This window comes from Ischnura elegans, chromosome 10 (genome assembly GCF_921293095.1).
Source record: "Ischnura elegans chromosome 10, ioIscEleg1.1, whole genome shotgun sequence".
Lineage (NCBI taxonomy): Eukaryota > Metazoa > Arthropoda > Insecta > Odonata > Coenagrionidae > Ischnura > Ischnura elegans.
The window spans coordinates 40,098,510-40,116,701 of NC_060255.1; the positions used below are offsets into that span (position 1 = coordinate 40,098,510).

General features: G+C 39.4%; 2 protein-coding genes across 4 annotated transcripts in view; one reads left to right on the forward strand and one right to left on the reverse strand.

The window, feature by feature from the left end:
- Positions 1-9,065, reverse strand: part of LOC124167073 (solute carrier family 12 member 3-like) — a 255,017-nt gene extending 245,952 nt beyond the window's left edge. For both annotated transcript variants that reach the window (XM_046544865.1, XM_046544863.1), the window contains exon 1: positions 8,613-9,065. In XM_046544865.1, the coding sequence (XP_046400821.1) occupies positions 8,613-8,957 (345 nt within the window). In that variant the 5' untranslated portion in view covers positions 8,958-9,065. The remainder of the gene's footprint in view (positions 1-8,612) is intronic.
- Positions 9,066-9,153: 88 nt separating this feature from the next.
- LOC124167074 (ATP-dependent (S)-NAD(P)H-hydrate dehydratase) lies at positions 9,154-10,760 on the forward strand. Of its 2 annotated transcripts, none has more exons than XM_046544866.1 (2): positions 9,154-9,271; positions 9,519-10,760. In XM_046544866.1, exon 2 carries the CDS (start codon positions 9,592-9,594, stop codon positions 10,591-10,593), a length of 1,002 nt encoding a protein of 333 aa, XP_046400822.1. In that variant the 5' UTR covers positions 9,154-9,271; positions 9,519-9,591; the 3' UTR covers positions 10,594-10,760. The 2 variants fall into 2 exon arrangements, with proteins under 2 accessions (XP_046400822.1, XP_046400823.1); XM_046544867.1 differs by having other exon boundaries at positions 9,561-10,760.
- Positions 10,761-18,192: the final 7,432 nt, after the last annotated feature.

Consider the following 18,192-nt stretch of genomic DNA (forward strand, 5'->3'; position numbering starts at 1 on the left):
TTTCCGGGCACATGCTAAAAATAGGTGAGAAAGCGCACTCATATTCCTGATACTCGCTCAAAGATCTCGTTTAATACAACTCAAAGATCAATTGTTTCTGACAATTATAATCGTACATTTTCGTCCAACCTTAAATTATTTACTGACCTTAAAAATCCAGATTGTTAAATAAAATGTCGAAAAATTAAGATAACCCAGATAAAACCCGTTTTTATGGTAACTGCAAAGTGCACTCAAAATAATTTTTGCATTGCCATAGCTCAGTAACTAAGGAGTTGCGACTTCATGTATATGGTCAAAAATGCTTTGACTCTTTCCGGTCCAATGTTTTTTTTCAAAATAATTTTAGGAAAAAAATACATGATTGATTGTGGCCCTATAAATGTTCTTGTTTTATTGTTACCACGTTTATTATACTCGCTTTTTGTTTGTCCGTCCGGAAAAATCACAGGGACCTAGACCTAGATAGAACAGGGGTACTCTGCTACCTGCTAGCAGCCTGCATCGTATAGGCGCTCATAGCCTCGCACCAAAGTGGCCTCACACGGCGGCAGCCGGAACGAGAATGACGTCACACGGGCTATTCCCTTTTACTTAGCCGTCGCGTTTTCGCACGCTTGAAAATTCTCACTTTTCATTTAATCGCGAAAAATAGATATCGTCATTTAAAAATCTAAAAACGTGAAACACGTACTCCAGGAGTAATAATCTTTCAATTTAGGCAATTAAAAAAATAGGAAACCTTTATCGTATGATAAATATATTATTATATTATATAAATATATTAATTAAATTACTCTCTACGAACAGGTTTCTGTAACCACCCACGATCGGTGAGTCCATAACATTGCACCGACTCCGCAAATTTAAGATAAACGGCAAGGGACAGAAAGAAAACTATCTGCACGTCCCGCGTGAATTTGTGACTTTAACACGACCGATCCAAGGCAGGAATTTACCCACCATTACCTATCTCACCAGCTCCGGTGAGAGTCGTTTCCATTCCCGTTAGCTGGGCGATGTTTTTCAATGGCATTCCGATCCCACCATCGTGTCGCTCGGAATTCTCGTCAAGAGCAAGCACTGCGTAGGACGAGGCGTTGCACCGTGACTCAACCAGAGGCTACCGCAGAAATCGGAGAAGTGGAAACAAGAGTGAAACAAGAGGGGCCATCCAACAATTACCTGAGGCGTTTAAGGGGGCGGATGAGGGCTTGAGCCGATTCTCACCCAATCTCACGACGAGGGGAGGGGAGTCTCGCTAATTATCACGTAATTTTATTTTTCCGCGAGAAACAGTGTAAAATTGCGATCTTAGGCATTTTAAATAATAGTGTCAACTAATCTTAAATTTAAATAATTTTTAAAAATCTGCTTTTAATAAATATATCTGAGCAATGAAGCATAGATTAACGCATTCACACTGAAAATACGCATTTTGAACAATCTCACGTGAGATTAGAGGAGGTCGAGTCAAATGTCATTAAGGGGGTGTAAAAATCCTCAAAATCATCTCACGTAATCAATGGACGCCCTCTTATAAACTACTGACCAGGGGCGGTCTGGGGTTATTGGGGGCCCTCGGCTGGGGATCCCTACTTCGGGAACTAGAACGAGTTTTGTCGGGAGATCACACGGACTTTTCCCATCATTCCTAATTAGCCGTCGCGTTTTCGCGCGCTTGAAAATGTTCACTTTACATTTAATCGCGAAAAATAGATATCGCCATTTTAAAATCTTAAAGTGTGAAAATCGTACTCCAGGAGTAATACTCTTTCGATTTAGGCAATAGAAAAATAATAGGAAACCACCCTATTTCCATTTAATGAGTTTATTACGATCGTTACTATTATTATAATGGCTTCTCCTTTGAAGAAATACGTCGTGGAGTCTGCCTTATTTTTAACCGTGATTAATATATCATGACGCAACGCAAGTTTTTTTTCAAAACTATATTTATATTCTAGTTGTAATGTAAGTTATTTTTCCGTACCGGTAAATATTGCCCTAGGTGCTACCCTTAATTTGGCGTTTTTACATAACTTCCACAGTACGCGTATAAAACTCCTAATATTTTTTACCATTAGCCGCAAGCGGAAAATATGGACATTATTCAGAAGCTTAATTGGCGGTAGCGTAAAGTTTTGAGACAGCCCAATCCATGATTGATTGACAAGTGGACACTTCAAGCACAACACTCCGTCCGTTGGACGGGACGTCAAGTCGTGACCCTTTCATTAAAGAGCAGGTTCATGCCAACACCGGGTTTCATCCCACCCTTCCTCATGGCGCCAATGATCTAAGCTGTCGGTCGCATTCTCCAATTATATGCCTACCCAAGTTCCCCATAGCCACGGAAACGATCGAGAAGGGGATCGGGTTGGCGTGGTGGCTAGAGTGTTGGCTTCCCACCCGGCGGGCTCGGGTTCAAATCCCGGCAGTGGCAGAGAATTTTCAAAGACTGCCCGATCCTTGCTTGAGTGTTGTGTGGAGGACATTTCAAGCGCAATACTCCGTCCGTCGGATGGGACGTTAAGCCTTGGTCCCCTTGGCGCCTTTCGTTAAGAGCAGGCCAATCCCGACGCCAGGTTTCTCTCCACCCTTCCTTCCATACTCTTCCCTCATGGCGCAAATGACCTCAGCTGTCGGTCGCCTCCTCCAAATACCATATACCATACGATCGAGAAGATCTGCATTCAGTCATTTACTACGACGCAAAAAGTTAACCTACAGAACGCAAGTTTTTTTATTACTTTTGGAAGCTTTCGCCACTCGCTTTCGCGGAGTGTTGAAAATTCGATTCAATGTTTACACCAATGTAGTTCCCCCGCGTAGTTCCAAGTTGTGGAATATTAGTTTAACCTGTAACTGAGATCATTTCTTCAGGTCAATAAAGTACGGGTATAGGAGGTTTTGCCGAATAACGAGAAACAATAGCAATATCTCCATTCTTCTCCAAGGTGATTCTTCCTTTTTTAAATTATTTAAATTATTAATTAAAAAATCTTTCCTTGAGACCAACTTTATATACCCTAGCGGTATATTTTTAAATAATTTTACAAATAATTTCTCGTTATGCTAATGTATACTATCTCATCACCAAGTTTATCAGGTAAGACCGCTTATCATATGGTAACCCCGACGGTGACTTAAATTTTGACCGAGTCGGTGCTTCGGCAGTTAAGTATAAAGACGCGACGACCACAAGAAGTCTGAAGATCGCATCTCTTCAACGTGAATCAGTGCGTTCAACCTTACTTTTAGCGTTTTTTGGTTCTTTAGCAATTTTAAAGATCATTATTTCATACTATGTAAATAAATCCACTTAATTTTCATATTTAATTACAACTAAAGCTTGTCTATGCAGTCAGCGTTATAATTAACCAATTTATAAATTATAGTTCCACAGTATCTTCTAAACATTTAAGTCTTTCGTAAAACTAACTGCAGAAAAGAAAATATCACGCCGAAAAACATACAGGATGCAATTTTCAATGTAATCCCAAAAACAATCTCATTTTTGCGCCTATTTTTCGATATCCGGACCACTCTGAGACGCCGGCGTAATCGTAGTCCAAGAAGATGAACCAAAGTAGAGGAAGCAATCTGAAAACCCTTAATCGCGTAGCGCATTGCGGGAAGTAAGCCTTCACTGAATTAAACTACCATCATTAAGACAGGTAAAATCAGAAATAATTGAGAAAAAATCGATACTTCAAATATAGCCAATCCATTTACAATCCTAGAGTACCTATACCGGACGAAAACATAAATTAAACGATCAGTATAGGATATAAGACATATTGTGCAATCATTACTTTAATTAAGATAACGTCCACCATCTCTACGAACGTCTCCTCACAATTATGGTAACCCCGGCTTCTCCGGTCAATTATGGTAATTAGCAACCTTAAGTGCGATCTTTTTTGCTCCTGAGCGATGGATTTCTGGGAACACATCAATCACACGTGATCCATCTCTCCGCAATTTACTTGCTCCAACGCACGGGAGGAAGCTGATGGAAAAACTAGTTGGATAAAAACTAGGGTATGCCGTTTGCAACATGATTTATACGATGAAACCGCGCTGGGAAAGGCAATATCGTCCCGCTAAGAGTGAAGATTTAACGATCATGTCTTTTCTAAAAAGAAGAAGCAATAAATGGATTCAGCAGCAAGTCATATATATTGGAATGTAATGGTAATAATAAAATTTTCATTACTCAGATAACTCAATATGACGCTAAGTTGTACAAAGAAGTTTTACGCATCAATTGAGGCAACTTTTTATTAAAAATAATAATAACACAAAGAGAAAAACATTGTATCTTTCAATGAAATATTTTAGCCGTTGGTTATAAATAAGCTTTGATAATATTCATTGCTAGTTCACGCAATGTTTTCATCGCTGTCACTTATTGTCCACCTTCCTAAGGGTATTCACGTGACTGCATCAACAAATCATAATTATACAAGAACCTTGATACATACCGCGCAATGAGTTAAAGTTAAATGATAAATCGCTGACACCAGCATTCTGCGTATAAGTTTTCTCTTTTACAGAGGTGTCGCTTTATTTCCTCTCCGGTATATTCAAACTAACGCCTGAATGAGTACGAGTGATAACATACTACTTGCATAATTCTAAAAAGGTTCAATGAGAATTTTTCCCCAAACTGAACACAACTGTTAGGGGTCTAAATTTGACAGTAAAAACAGAAGAGCAAGAAATAGGTCAACTTATTCACAATGCAAATTTTTTTTAGGGTTTTTCAAAATTCATAGTAGAGATTCTTAAAAGGTACCATAAAATGGTAAATAAAGCCGGAAACGACATAAAATGTCAAAACATTGGGAAAAAACGTTGTTTACTTGCGTCGCCTTTTATGTATACATAACCTTCAATAATTTAGGGGCAAGCACGTAGCGTGAACTAAAAAGCATTACATCCCCGTATTTCAAAAAATATCACTGTGTCCTCCTCATTCAACATTAAACCAGACGTAACGGCAACATTCAGGAAAATTATATAGAATTCAAATATTGCTATGCCATCACAATCACGTTTTGTAAACTGAATAACACCGGGCGGTATTTTTCAGCGAGAGAAAAAGAAAACGCATAGCTTTCCGATTCAAAATCGTCGAGGAGGAGGTCAAAGTCTCGGCCTATGACTCTCACTTGATTGAGACAGTAGTTTGCCCATTGTGTGGCGAAGAGAAAAGCCCGCCCCGGGCCACTCGTCATTCGGACCGTCACGTCGAGATAACTTCAGCGGATATTTTGTTTATTTCCCCGAGCGTATTCCAAAAGAATGTGAGATAACAAATATTTCCCACATCAATCAAAGCTCTTGGCTATAGTTAAATTTCATCTCGACGACAGAGATGCTGCATTAAAATGACTATGACTCACTATGACTCTATGACTCACTGCATTAAAAGTTGGTCTTAGAAATGAACTAAACTACTAGACATAACCGCACTTCATCACACGATGAAGTGCGATTATGGCGACGATATGTAAAATACGTATGATTATTGTAGATCATATTATAATGTCAAAGCTGAAAAAGATTCTTTCATCCAATGTTTCCTAACATTTGCAACCCGCAAAATGAATCTTCACCGAGGGTATATCTTAATATGAGGAAATTAAAAACAATTTTTTAACAAATCGCAGTACATTGAAAACTTATGGAAAAATTGTTACGGCACCGCCACAATTTTCACAACATACAGAGATATAAAATATTTCTCACAACAATTAATGCTTGGATTCAAGTAAATCTCACCTCGACGACGGAGCGGAAAACTGTCGACTTGAATACTATTGAATTAACGTCTATGAATATAGGACAAAACTACTGTCTATTGACCTACTTTTTTAGAAATCAGAGTTGACTTCGCATCGAGTAAAATACCTATGATTGCGATGTTGCGGATTACATTTTCAAAGCTAGCAATTATTCCGTCATTCGAGTTTTTCAAACATTCACAGTCCTCAAGCGTAGCATACGAGCCAGCCTATTTATTTTTTAATGGTCCACAAAATCTTTAGCGGAGTCAAAATTTTCCTGAAATTTTGATTTATAGATTCCGAGGTTCTAAAGTGTTTACCAAATAAATGATGCTCCAGGATATTATTCAATCTCACATTCACGAAGGAGGATAAAGTTATGGACCAGGGTATTTGAAATAACTACACCACCGCATTGATGTCCTAAAAGGGGGGTAAACCACTGGCAATCTTCAGTTTTTTTCCTGAGCCAAGACATGTTCAAGAGATTGCAGAACATGTACGATTATTCAGACTCCACTAACAAAGCTAGCAATTTTTCCATCTTTAACGTTTCCCAAAAATTCAGTCCGTAAGCAGGAGCACTACCCTGGGAATAATCTATTAGAAATGACGAAAATATTTTTCACAATCGCTGTAAAACACAAACATGTAACTCAAATTCATGAGGAGATTTAATTATTATATTATATGAGACGTGTGTATAAAAATTCCTCACGGCCTTGTCGACTATGCTTTATCTCTATATCCATAGAAATACAATTTATCGCCTCCAATTTTATAATTCGATTGAGCTGAAATCGGTAACAAAAAATCCTTGTCGATTACCTTCAGGCCGAGGACAAAATTTGCGCTGAAACACTTGGTATCCAGAATATTTTTTAACCAACGAATCATTTAACCGATTCCAAATAACTCAAGTTTTGCGCAGCCTGCCCAATTGAAGATAGGGAATTTTTTTAAGGAAGGGAGTGAAAGGTGATACAGTTACAAAAGGGCACTAAGGCACGTTCTACACATCTTTATTGCCCCGCTTAGGTTTCGACGGTAGTAAAATTGTCGTAAATAGATTTCTTTACTTCCATTAGCTGACTTAATGAAATGGATAGTTTGAGGCGCGACTTCGTGAATTTGAATCAAAAAATGCACCTGACGATGTCGCACAGCGAAAAAACTGGTCGATATTAAAATTAATTATATGAAATATACAATTACGTCACTTAATGAAGAAGTGCGATTAATTAATTCTATCTTCATGGGCGTACCCAGCAGGAGGGGGCAGCTGCCCCCACCCCTAAAAGCAAAAGTAAATTTTTTTCTAAACGAATTTTTTGAACAAATTTTCTTTAAATCCAACAAAAGTGATATTAGTATTAAACGTGCAATCAAAAAAAAAGTATTTTCCGAGCAAATAATTTTAATGACCATTAAAGCACTGTTAAAATTTTCCTGAAATTTTGGTTTCATAACCCTTTCCTTATTACGACTTGAATGACTACGGCTAGCTCCCCGCTAGTTTTGATCCTGGGTACGCCCTTGTCTATGTTGTGAGGTAGATAGTAGTGTTCTATCATGTTTTTACTAAGCTGATGCACCAAGGATGAAAAGTAGCAGGTCCCCAAAAAGAAAGACATGATACTATAACCCAGATCTCAACTGCACGTTCAGTAAAGCTATCATCAGGGGGATACGAGATGATTTTTTACCGGCAACGTGAATCAACGAGTTGCACGGGTACGTTTTGACACGGGCTGACGGGGGCTTAGCGAGCGCTCGAGTGCTAGCGGGATTCACTAGTGTGCATGCTTTTACTCTAGCTAATATTGCCCAAAATGATAGGCTACAACATTCCGGACCTCATTCTATAGCCCGCAGTGGGACTTCCAGTACGTATAAAACAGAACAGACCTTCCCGAGAAAAAAAATCTCTCGGTGAAAATAAGAATGGCAAGAAACAATGCTACAGGCAGTGTGAGAACTCATCCTTTAGGAGCAGGTTGCCGCATCCTATAATAGGACAGCCGGGGGGACGGACGTGGAGTAAGATAGTCCCCGAGTTATGTCGGGAGATATTTTCGTCAAGAATTCCTGTATGCGAACGGGGGTTTCTACCACCAGATAAAGTGAAAATGACAGTCGAACTCTTTCTATATGCAAATAGCGATTATTTTGGGTCAAACAATGAACTCTCCGCCTCTTAATCATGCTAATTGGAAAGTAGATGCAAGAAACGGAACACGTCGTCGGAAATATGGCGGGAAGTTTGAAAATAATAACGTACTGGCATATTGTAGCACTAGGAAAATGAATTCGACATAAATTTACGCTACCTTAAGTGAGCTTTAAGTACGAAGTCATCGGTATGTTGCAGGTATCAACGAAATGACGATATTGGGGACGAGCATGAGAAAATATGACAGACCACACGAAACTTATGAGATTAAATTTGCGTCAGTAATAATGGAATTACAATTAGACAAAACTCTAAATAGGCAGGCGAGTCTACATTCCGTGGGCACGCGGCCTCGCCATGACGTGCTGGGGTTCTAACCGGCACCCAAGTCACTTTTTTTCTGCACATTATAAGTGGTTTACAGACAATGACTGAAATTATTTCTTTTAACCAGAATAAGAGATCTTGATCATTTACGAAATTAACTGAAGTTGTCAGCACTAGGAGTCACACTATGCGTTTTAATTATACAATGAAATTTTTCCATCTTCCAAGTTAGAAGAATGGGTTCAGTCAATGGAAGCGAAAAAAGCACAAAAATCGAAGTTCGTAAAATCTTGGTTATTATAACATTCACCCACCTTTTCATGGAACACAGCTTCATGCAGCTCATCCAATGTTGGCCGGTGGGCATGGACCGATTGGAGATCTCTGTAGTTCTCAGCTCTCGGAAGTGCTTCTCTTGTCAGCTGTCCTAAGCTCTTGGCATAGCGAGTATCATACACGTATGTATTGTACTGCTGTTGCGCCGACAACACGGTGTCTCCTCCGGGGACAGATCCGTTATTCTCCTTGTCACCTCCATCGGCTTCGTTGTCTCCTACTTTTGCCACTTGAAAACGACCCGAGCTATTTCTCGAGTCGATCAACAAATCCTGGAGTTCATGAGGATCCCCTGAATTACGATTACTGTTGCCACTGGGCATTTTGACGAAATATGGGATCGTCAACCTCTTATTCGAAATCACTTACGTCGATGGACACGGAACATGTAACTTCGGGCCAAACATCGCGCGGCAAGGTTTTATATGCGAGTTCAACACAGAGTGCAGCACCTCTCCATCGACCAAGTTCCGAAATCCGGCGTAGGCAGCGCTACATTGGTTTCCGCCGTGTCTCAATAGATGGCCCCACCGCTGCACAACCAACAGCCGACGGCGCAGGTCACGTAGTTTTCGGAAATTCAAAGCCGTTTTGGTTTCGCATTTGTGTCTAAATATACATTATTGCTCCGTTATTGGTGGGTATCTTATCTGTGGAGTCGACCTTATACTTTTGTGATGCCATAATACTTTCTTAAGCATGATTTTCATGAGCTCACGGATAAAAATTTCATATAACATGCTAAGAGCCCAATGTCACTTAACATAAAAAACTTTATCAGAACTGAAATATGGCCTTCAATGTAAAAATGTGGATGTCATTGCTCGTTTTCTGTTTTCGGATGTGTTTTTGTCCTGATCTAGTGCTTAAAATTTGGATTTCAGCTTGTTTCCCTCTGATAAGTATGCACTTGTTCGGCATTACAGCTTAAGACTGCATTTGTTCTGGAGGCTCTAAATGATATTTGCCGTAAGTCGTCGTAGAACAGGCCAATTATTAAGACCACTCATGACACCATCTAATGTGAAGCTCGCAAATATTACGCGAAAGGATCCGGAAATAGTTGAGGAAAAACAGCAGGTATGGCTGAAACAGATGCACAAATGCATGCCCTCCTTGACCTCCTCTCTTCACAAGGGTCAATCTGGTAGAATTGGAATCGTCGGTGGCTGTGATGAATACACTGGAGCACCATATTACTCTTCGATGACGGCTCTCCGCTGCGGTGCTGATCTAGCCCATATATTCTGTACACCCTCAGCAGCCCCCGTTCTTAAATCTTATGGTCCGGAAGCCATCGTCCATGGTATTTTGAGAGGTGGTTCTGTGGAGAAAGAAGCTCGTGAGTGGCTCCCGCGTCTCCATTGTTTAGTTATAGGCCCTGGTTTGGGTCGCGACGCTGCGGTACTCGAGTCAGCTTCATCCATCATAAGGACTGCGCGAGACATGGCTATCCCCCTCGTTGTAGACGCTGATGGCCTGTGGCTTGCTTTGCAAAATCCAGATCTGGTGTCATCCTGGCCAAATGGCAAAATCGTGCTAACTCCTAATGTAATGGAGTTCTCTCGCCTGGCTTCCAAGTTTGGGGTTGAGACCGTTGAAGATGTTGCAAATGCATTTCAAGGAACTGTTCTCCTTAAGAGTAAAATTGATTACATTGCTTCTCCGAAAGGTGATGTAGTTGTGTGCGGAACTGGTGGAAGTGGTCGACGATGTGGAGGTCAAGGAGATGTTCTGTCTGGTGCCCTGGGTGTCTTTCTCAATTGGGCATGTCAGCATGAACACAACGATGGCACAGCCCCATATGGAGACCCCACTCTTGTGGCTGCATATGGTGCCTCTCGGTTGGTTAGGGAATGCAACATGCTTTCATTTACCAAGAACAAAAGGAGTACTTTGACTGTGGACATGCTCTCTGAAATACACAATGCTTTTGCTAATATATTTGAAGGTGAATGATCCAAAATACCATGTTTAACAGACTGTGGTAATGTCTATGGAGTAAAGACTACATAATATCTTAATGGGGCTTATTGAAAAGACTGATTGTTCATAAATTATATATTTCATGATGGAAAATATATGTTTAATTATTACAATAAAGCCATTTTCACATTTCTGGGTTATACAACTTGTTGTTTCTGTGATTATATGATAATTACATGATTTAGTTTTTTACTTTCCCTGCTCCGGACTGAATGGCAATTTCTTGCTGTCATTGAGTTCAATGAGTTTCTTTATCTTTATTTGCAATGGTATAGTGGTACCCAGAAGGAAAATTAACTGTTGAATATCTTGAGCGCATGAATTTTTTTCTTGGACAACACACTTGTGGCTCTACCCATAGGCGCCGACTCCATGGGGCCTGAGGGGGCTCGAGCCCCCTCAATAATTCGTTTGGGGGGGCGGAGCCCCCCCAATAATACAAGAAATTAATTAAGTTATGTTATGCTTTGCAAAATCACAAAAATATATTGGTATTTTTTATTTTCCTTGTTTGACGATAGTTACCTTTTAAAATAAATTCAGTGATGATATAAAACAAATAATTATTACGGTATTAAACAGGTTAACTGAAAAAAGTGGTGTGAATCGTGATAGTGTTTCGGGGCTGCGACACACTGAACTTTTCCCAGTGCGTGAACCTTCGGGTACAAACTGGCGGGCCAAGAGGGATGTAACCTGCCTCCCGGTTGATTTAAATGGAAGAATGACTAATTTTATAAGAATGGAAGAATGACATAAAAAATGTGTCAGGCTTGTAGAGTTTCCCGAAGTGTCGAGTTATAGAGAGTCGAGTTTTCGGGGTTCTAATATTGATCATATGACCCCTCGAAAAGGCTTTTAAAAAACTTTAAAACTCACTATTTTTCATCTAAAATTTAGAAAATTTCCCGAGGCAAGACCCGCGGTATGGGCCCCCCCAATATTTTTTATAAGTCGGCGCCCCTGGCTCTACCTATCCCCTTACCCATCCAAAATACTGTAAGCCAACACAAAATGGTCACACCAGCATAGCACTTTAAAATTTTTGTTATGCTTGGATATATGATCAATTAAAATGGTCCTATGCTCATGCAGGAGGGTATGGGAAAACCTTAAATTCGATATAATTTCATGTATCACTCTGTCCAAAAGAAGCACATGTGTCCTTTTTGGCTTAAATCCACAATTTAAATTGTAATGTTGATATGAGGATAGGAAATTGAATTTAGAGGAATTTTTTCTTCATTAAACCTCCCCAGAAAATTTGGAGAAATTCTGCCTCCCAAACTAGCCATGATATCCCCTTATATCTAAAGGGAAGAAATGGCTGGAGAATAGCTCCTACTCCTGTAGCTTTCATTTAGATGAAATGGGAGCTATGATTGATGCCAGAAAAATCAGTACCTCAAGAACATTTAATCAGAGGAGGATAAAGTTTCCTATTCATTGTGCAGCGGTATAATTTTAGCTAAGAACTTGGCATTCCATCAAAGTCATCCATGAGCTACCGCATCCAAGTTGTTCCTCCAGCATGAAACGTCACCAGTAGTCAGAGAAGGAAGTATGATGGCAGTGAAGTAGATGATGAGCTGCGGAGAAAGTCATCACCTGCTTCAATCCAAGCACAAGTTAATTATAAGTGGCTTGAGAGACTGATAACCCCCACCACATAATCCAGAACATTTTCAGCCATGCACAGAGACAGGGAAAGACATCCTCAGTTGATCATCTACTATAATATCTCCACTCCTTTCTCTGGATTCTGGTGTGTTGTGTCTCTACATGAGCAAAGGCCAAGGAAGTGTAAAATGCAAACCTTCCTCCTTGCACCATTTAAAATAATAGAAGGGCTTTTACAGGGTGGAAGACACTCATTTCTACCATTCCTACACCTCTGGGCTAAAATATTAAGAGGTCTTCTGTTTAAAGACATTTTTTTCTTTAAAAATGTAAAATTGAGGTGGATATTCTTTCCTGTCTCCTTCAAATCACTTGCAGCGGGAATTTTCTACACCATTTTTTTGGAAGTGGTGTAAGGACCTTTGTCAGATTTGCCTTCAGCAAAAGGCTTCACCTAAATTTATACTAGGTAAACTCTGGAGGAGAAGGAGAACACATAATTTGTGACCTTGTCCAGGAGGTCCAGAATTATATGTATATGCCCAAAGCATTTTTTTAAGGGAAACCCTACAGTCTTTTATTAAAAGAGCAAGGCATCTTACTGATACATTAGCGGTGATCTATAAAATCGGAAGGAATCTAAACTTTGGTGTCACTACAAATAATCATCGCAACACTTCTATTTTTTCTCCTTCTCATCCTTCTATTCTTGTTTTTTTTAACTGACCTCTCCATCTTATTCTTGTTCAGTAACTAGACAAATAATTTATTAGTGGCTATTGATGAAATTCTTTGAGTCATAGTCCTGAATCTCCTGCCCTCCCTTTTCAATGGTGGAATATTTCAATCATGTGACATGAACGGCAGTGAAATTCATATTGACTGCCATTCGCAAAACTCCCCTGGGAAGGGAATCCATCGATGGACCTCTGGTGTTCCACGCTACTTGCAGAACACAATGCTATCCAGGTACCTTCATTACATTGCAATTTTACAGTGGTTCACAGTCCTGGGTAAGGCCCTTACAGTAAGGAAGGAAGGCAATGGAGTCAAGGAAGGCAATGCCAGGGTATACGGGCTCCCAAGAAGACAATTGCTGGTGGTGAATCCCATTCCAACACTAAAGTCATACTTGGTGGTAATTGTGGAACATTTCAACTCTGGTACATGATAGGTCTGTGGTTCTACTTCTGGTCATGGGGAATTTTTGCCTGTAGTATATAATGTGAACTATCTTTCTGTGCCCATTTCTTTAACAAATCAAGGAGGAGGAGTGTCAGCATAGGTGAATTTAGGCCCCCCCCCCCCCCCCCCGCCTGGTGCTTAAAAAAAAAAACTATTTTTAATATGGCTTTCATTATGTTCGTTTTGTTTTGTGTATTATGGAGCCTCATTCACTTAATTTTATATTTCCTACAGTCATTAATGTATGCTGCTTTTAATCTCAAATATGAGAAGACCATTTGCCTGTCAGACCCATGCGCACCCCCCCCTCGATCCACCGTTGACAATCAGAAAAATAATAGGACTTTTAATGTCTTTTGAATTGGCAATTGTAAAAACTTGGCACATAAGATCATTACAATTTAATAATTGTAAATGGGCTCTTCTGGTATGCTTTCCTACTGTGTAATGGATTTTCCCAACAGTCATATAGCCTTGGTGAGAGCTTTTCCATATTGTAGGAGTTACTCATGGTATTTTTAGGTTTTAGGGTTTTTTTCATTTTGAAGAAAGCTGATTAAGAATTTGGGCCTTATTATGATAAATTTAATGTGTTTCCTACTTTGTTCTACATAATGCTAATTATGCTATTCCAAATATTTTTTAAATTTATAATTGTGAACATTTATCAAGAAATTTCTTGGTAATTAAAAAACTGAATGCCTCTTAAATCTAAAGGCTACCCATATTTATTGAAGTAAAACAAAGCTACCTCAACATGAGGTGATAAGTACTTAGTACCTGCATGCAAAAAAATACACATGAGCTTCAAATAGCGTTTTATTAATTTTTTTACTTCAAATATTACTTGATTTAGTCCCAGGCCTTCAACAATATCTGAAAGAATTGATGAATGATTTAAAGATATTTTTATTGTTGTGATTAAAAACGTATTGTTCCTTATTTCCAGGAGAAAGCCATGTGTAGGGAAAAACTTGTGGAGCATAAGCTGTTATGACTCTACCCTGCCTAGCTTTATGGGCTATGAAATCTTACTTTCCACCCTAACACTGTTTATACTGAAGATGGAATATAGCATGAGCGGATAAGTTAACTGTGAGTACAGAGCTGCCAGATTTTTCACAAGTTTACCTATAATTTTATGACTCCATCTCTAAATAATAATAGTGCATTGTTAGGTGATTGCAAATTAATGAGTGGCTTTAGTACATCCTTTATTTAAATGTGATGAGATACAAGCGATGGGCTGGTTCACCTATTTTTATTTATTCAATTATTATTTTTGGTTGTGATTGAGTTTGAAAAATAAAGATACCCATATTTTTCTACTCTTCAATTTGTCTCTTACTCCTGAGCATAGTACAGTGTTTCAATATGGGGGTCAAATATCCTGATCCCCCTGTGAATCAGGGGGTGTCCCCAGGTCCCTTCCCTAGAATATTTTTAAATTAGCCTCTGAAAACAGCATGCATATAAAGTATGTAGGTACATACTATCTAAGACTGACATTTTTTGGCATTTATACAGGTTTTTTACCTTTTTCAGACAAAAATAAAATTTGAGTTGGAGGAGTCTAAACTTCATGTCCTATTCCTCACTCTATTAAAATCCAATTAGGCCCTGTAACTATAACCCTCTTGCTGACTTGCTAATTAGTGCCTGATCTTCTGCAAACCCTACTGAATTAAAAATCAATCAACTCCTATCTTAGGTAATCCCATGCCTTCCTTACCATTTTCTCTGCATTCACCTAGGCAGCATAGTTGATAGCAGACAGCCTTTTGTCACATTCCAAAAAATATATTTTTTAAATACTTGATGAAAATCCACCATCCACTTGTCAATGCATATCTGAGCACAGAGTCATAATCGCAGAGAGGTTTTGCATTCAACCAAGGAGCTGCAGAAAGTATTGAGCCATTCCTTACGAAACAAGGACCGCGACCCTTTCACTGCTGTGAATTTACCTGGTACGTTTCGATAGCAGGCTGCTGTGAACATACCTTTTCTTCCTTCCTGCCATGCTCTCAGCACTTTTGCCGCATGTGAGGGGTAAGTTTTAGGAGATTGAGTAGCAGTGAAATGGTTAATCCGTACCTGCATGGAATATACTGGGCACTAGAATTATAAGAATTGGAAACAACTCTTCAATATTAGTTTTATACTTCTAAATCACTGCTACTCAATTTTTAGTCATTGTGACTAATTTATGAAATAGCACTCTGCGAATAATATCGCCGGAAGCTGTCATCGAAGTTTTACTTTTTCTTCAGAGTAATTTTTCTCTGTGGGCACACTGCTGCTGTCCGGGGTAACCATGTACTCCCCATCCATCCAGTAAACTATTTGATTAATATTGTGCGTACTTTTCTGTGTTGTGGGCAGTGACGGATCCAGGATAGGGACAATGGGGGGGTGTGGTGGGGGTCAAAATTCCAGCAGTAGTGGGGGTCGGGAAAAATTAGCATTCCATCTAGTGTAAATTGGATACCCAGAGGGGGGGTTATAGCCCCTATCCCCCATAGTTCCGCAACTGGTGGGGGGTGTAGTGTTGTTTGTGACAGCAGAAACTTGTAATTAACGAATTTGTACAGGAATCAGAAAAACAGTAAATTTTCACATTTATTCAAAAAACATATTTGGGGTATATGCTAATCATTTTTATTTTATTTTTTCTTTGTATTATATTTTTTCAGTTGTTTTCATTTTTATATTTTATTGTAAGTAGCATTCCAATTTTTTCAGGAATACCATTCCAAATTTTTAAAGGAATCAGAAAAACAGTAAATTTTCACACTAATTCAAAAAACATTTTTGGGGTATATGTTAATCATTTTTATTTCATTTTTTCTTTGTTTTATATTTTTATATTTTTTCGGTTGTTTTCATTTGTATTTTTTTATTGCATGTAGCAATTTTCATCATTTTGTGTATTGTTTAAATTTTATTTTCGGCGCTCATTTCTTTAGAGAGAGGCGAAGTCTCGCACTCTCCTCCTCAAAGGCGTTACGCCTCTTATTTGACGAGGATTTTGATGTGGAGCGGAGCGTATTTTTTGCTGAACCCAGGCCAGAGCGGTTCCTTGATTGACCTTCCACATTCCTACATTCGCCATTTTCTCACTCAGTCCTTTTGCGGAAAGGAAGAGGGAAGGGGGTGGGGAAAGAGCCAACGGAGGGAGGGGGGGGGGGGCAGGATGGACTGTGGCATTGTCCCTCTCCGAGTCGCGATTGGGACCCAACATTCGCTTCTTGAACTCGGGGCGGCCTTCAAGTGCGAGCAATTGCGCTGATGGCTCGCAATTGCTCCCCTGACCTTCATCGTATCGCATGGCATTTCTGAATTCTCGCAAGCCCTCTTGGTGGTTGTAAAGGGGGTAGGGTTCCCTCCCCTTCTCAATTTTCTCCGTCCCCCTACCATATTTGTGCGCAACTTCCCTCTACCCCATCCCCCCAAGTGTTGGGCAAATAATTCCTTCTTCGATTGGGACATCGGGGACCACGCTCGTGTCCCCGCTTCTTAAGACGCATCCGGATTAATTACTTTTAAATTGAAGAATCCAAGTATCCAGGGGCGGATCCAGGATATTTTTCTGGGGGGGGTGGCACAAGGGTCTGACAGGTCTTCTCATATTTGAGATTTTAAACAAAATACAACAATTACTGTAAAAAATATTCTCTTTATTTTGTTGTTAAAGTTATATATTAAATGATTGAGGCTCCGTAGTACACAAAATAAAACGAATTTAATGATAACCGTATTAAAAATCTTGTCTATTTTTTAAGCGTCTGGGGGGAGGGGCACTTGCCCACCGATCCGCCGATGAAAGTATCTACAACGCACCTCTCCCGTTCAACCAGTCTTCTTTCGCGACGAACCTCTCGTTTAAAATGTATACGGCACGATGTGGTGGAAGTTCTTAATTGTGTTATTTAAGTGAAGCATTGCAATATTTCCACAGGATTCATTAAAACATGACGCGTTTCGTAGTTATTTTGTTGTAATAACGAAATGTGTCGCGTTCTAATTATTCCTGTGCAAATATTGCAATGCTTCATTTGACTACTCTCGTTTCAAAGTTTCGCAATCATATTGAATTATCAAGGCACATACGTTTGACCCTTGTCAAATTTTTTTAAATGTGGAAATTTTATGGTAATTTCAGTATTACTTCAGGTTAGGTGGCGGATCCAGAAAGGGACGAACGCTATAGCTCCATCTTGGATATCCAACTTACATTAGATAAAATGTTAATTTAATTCGGGTCCCTAATATTGCTGGGAGGTTACCCCCCAAATCCCCACCTACTATAGCCATGGCGTACCCAGCGAGGGACAGGAGGGGGCAGCAAAAATTTTAGATTAGAAGCAAAAATCGCAAATGTCTTTTAGAAAAATAATACGTTTTCAAGCGAATAATTTTTAAAACTAATATAGAGCTGTTACAGTTTCCTTAAAATGTTGGTTTCATTCACCTTTTCCATGCTTAAATCTTACCTATAATTGGTACAGCCATGGCTTACCCCCACCTAGTTTTGATCCTGGGTATCCCTTGCCCATCCCCTTTGTCTCTATTCTGAATCTGCCACTGGTTAGGTTTATAACTATTGTATTTGAGAAACTGAAAAATGCCTAAAAATGTCTCTTTATGTGTCATTATAATTGACCCCTTCTGCACCCCGCTGGGTACGTCCATGAATGAGATATATATTTCGTTTGCATAGCGATGCAAGTTAGGTTCACAGTTAGTTAGTGGCAGACATTATTA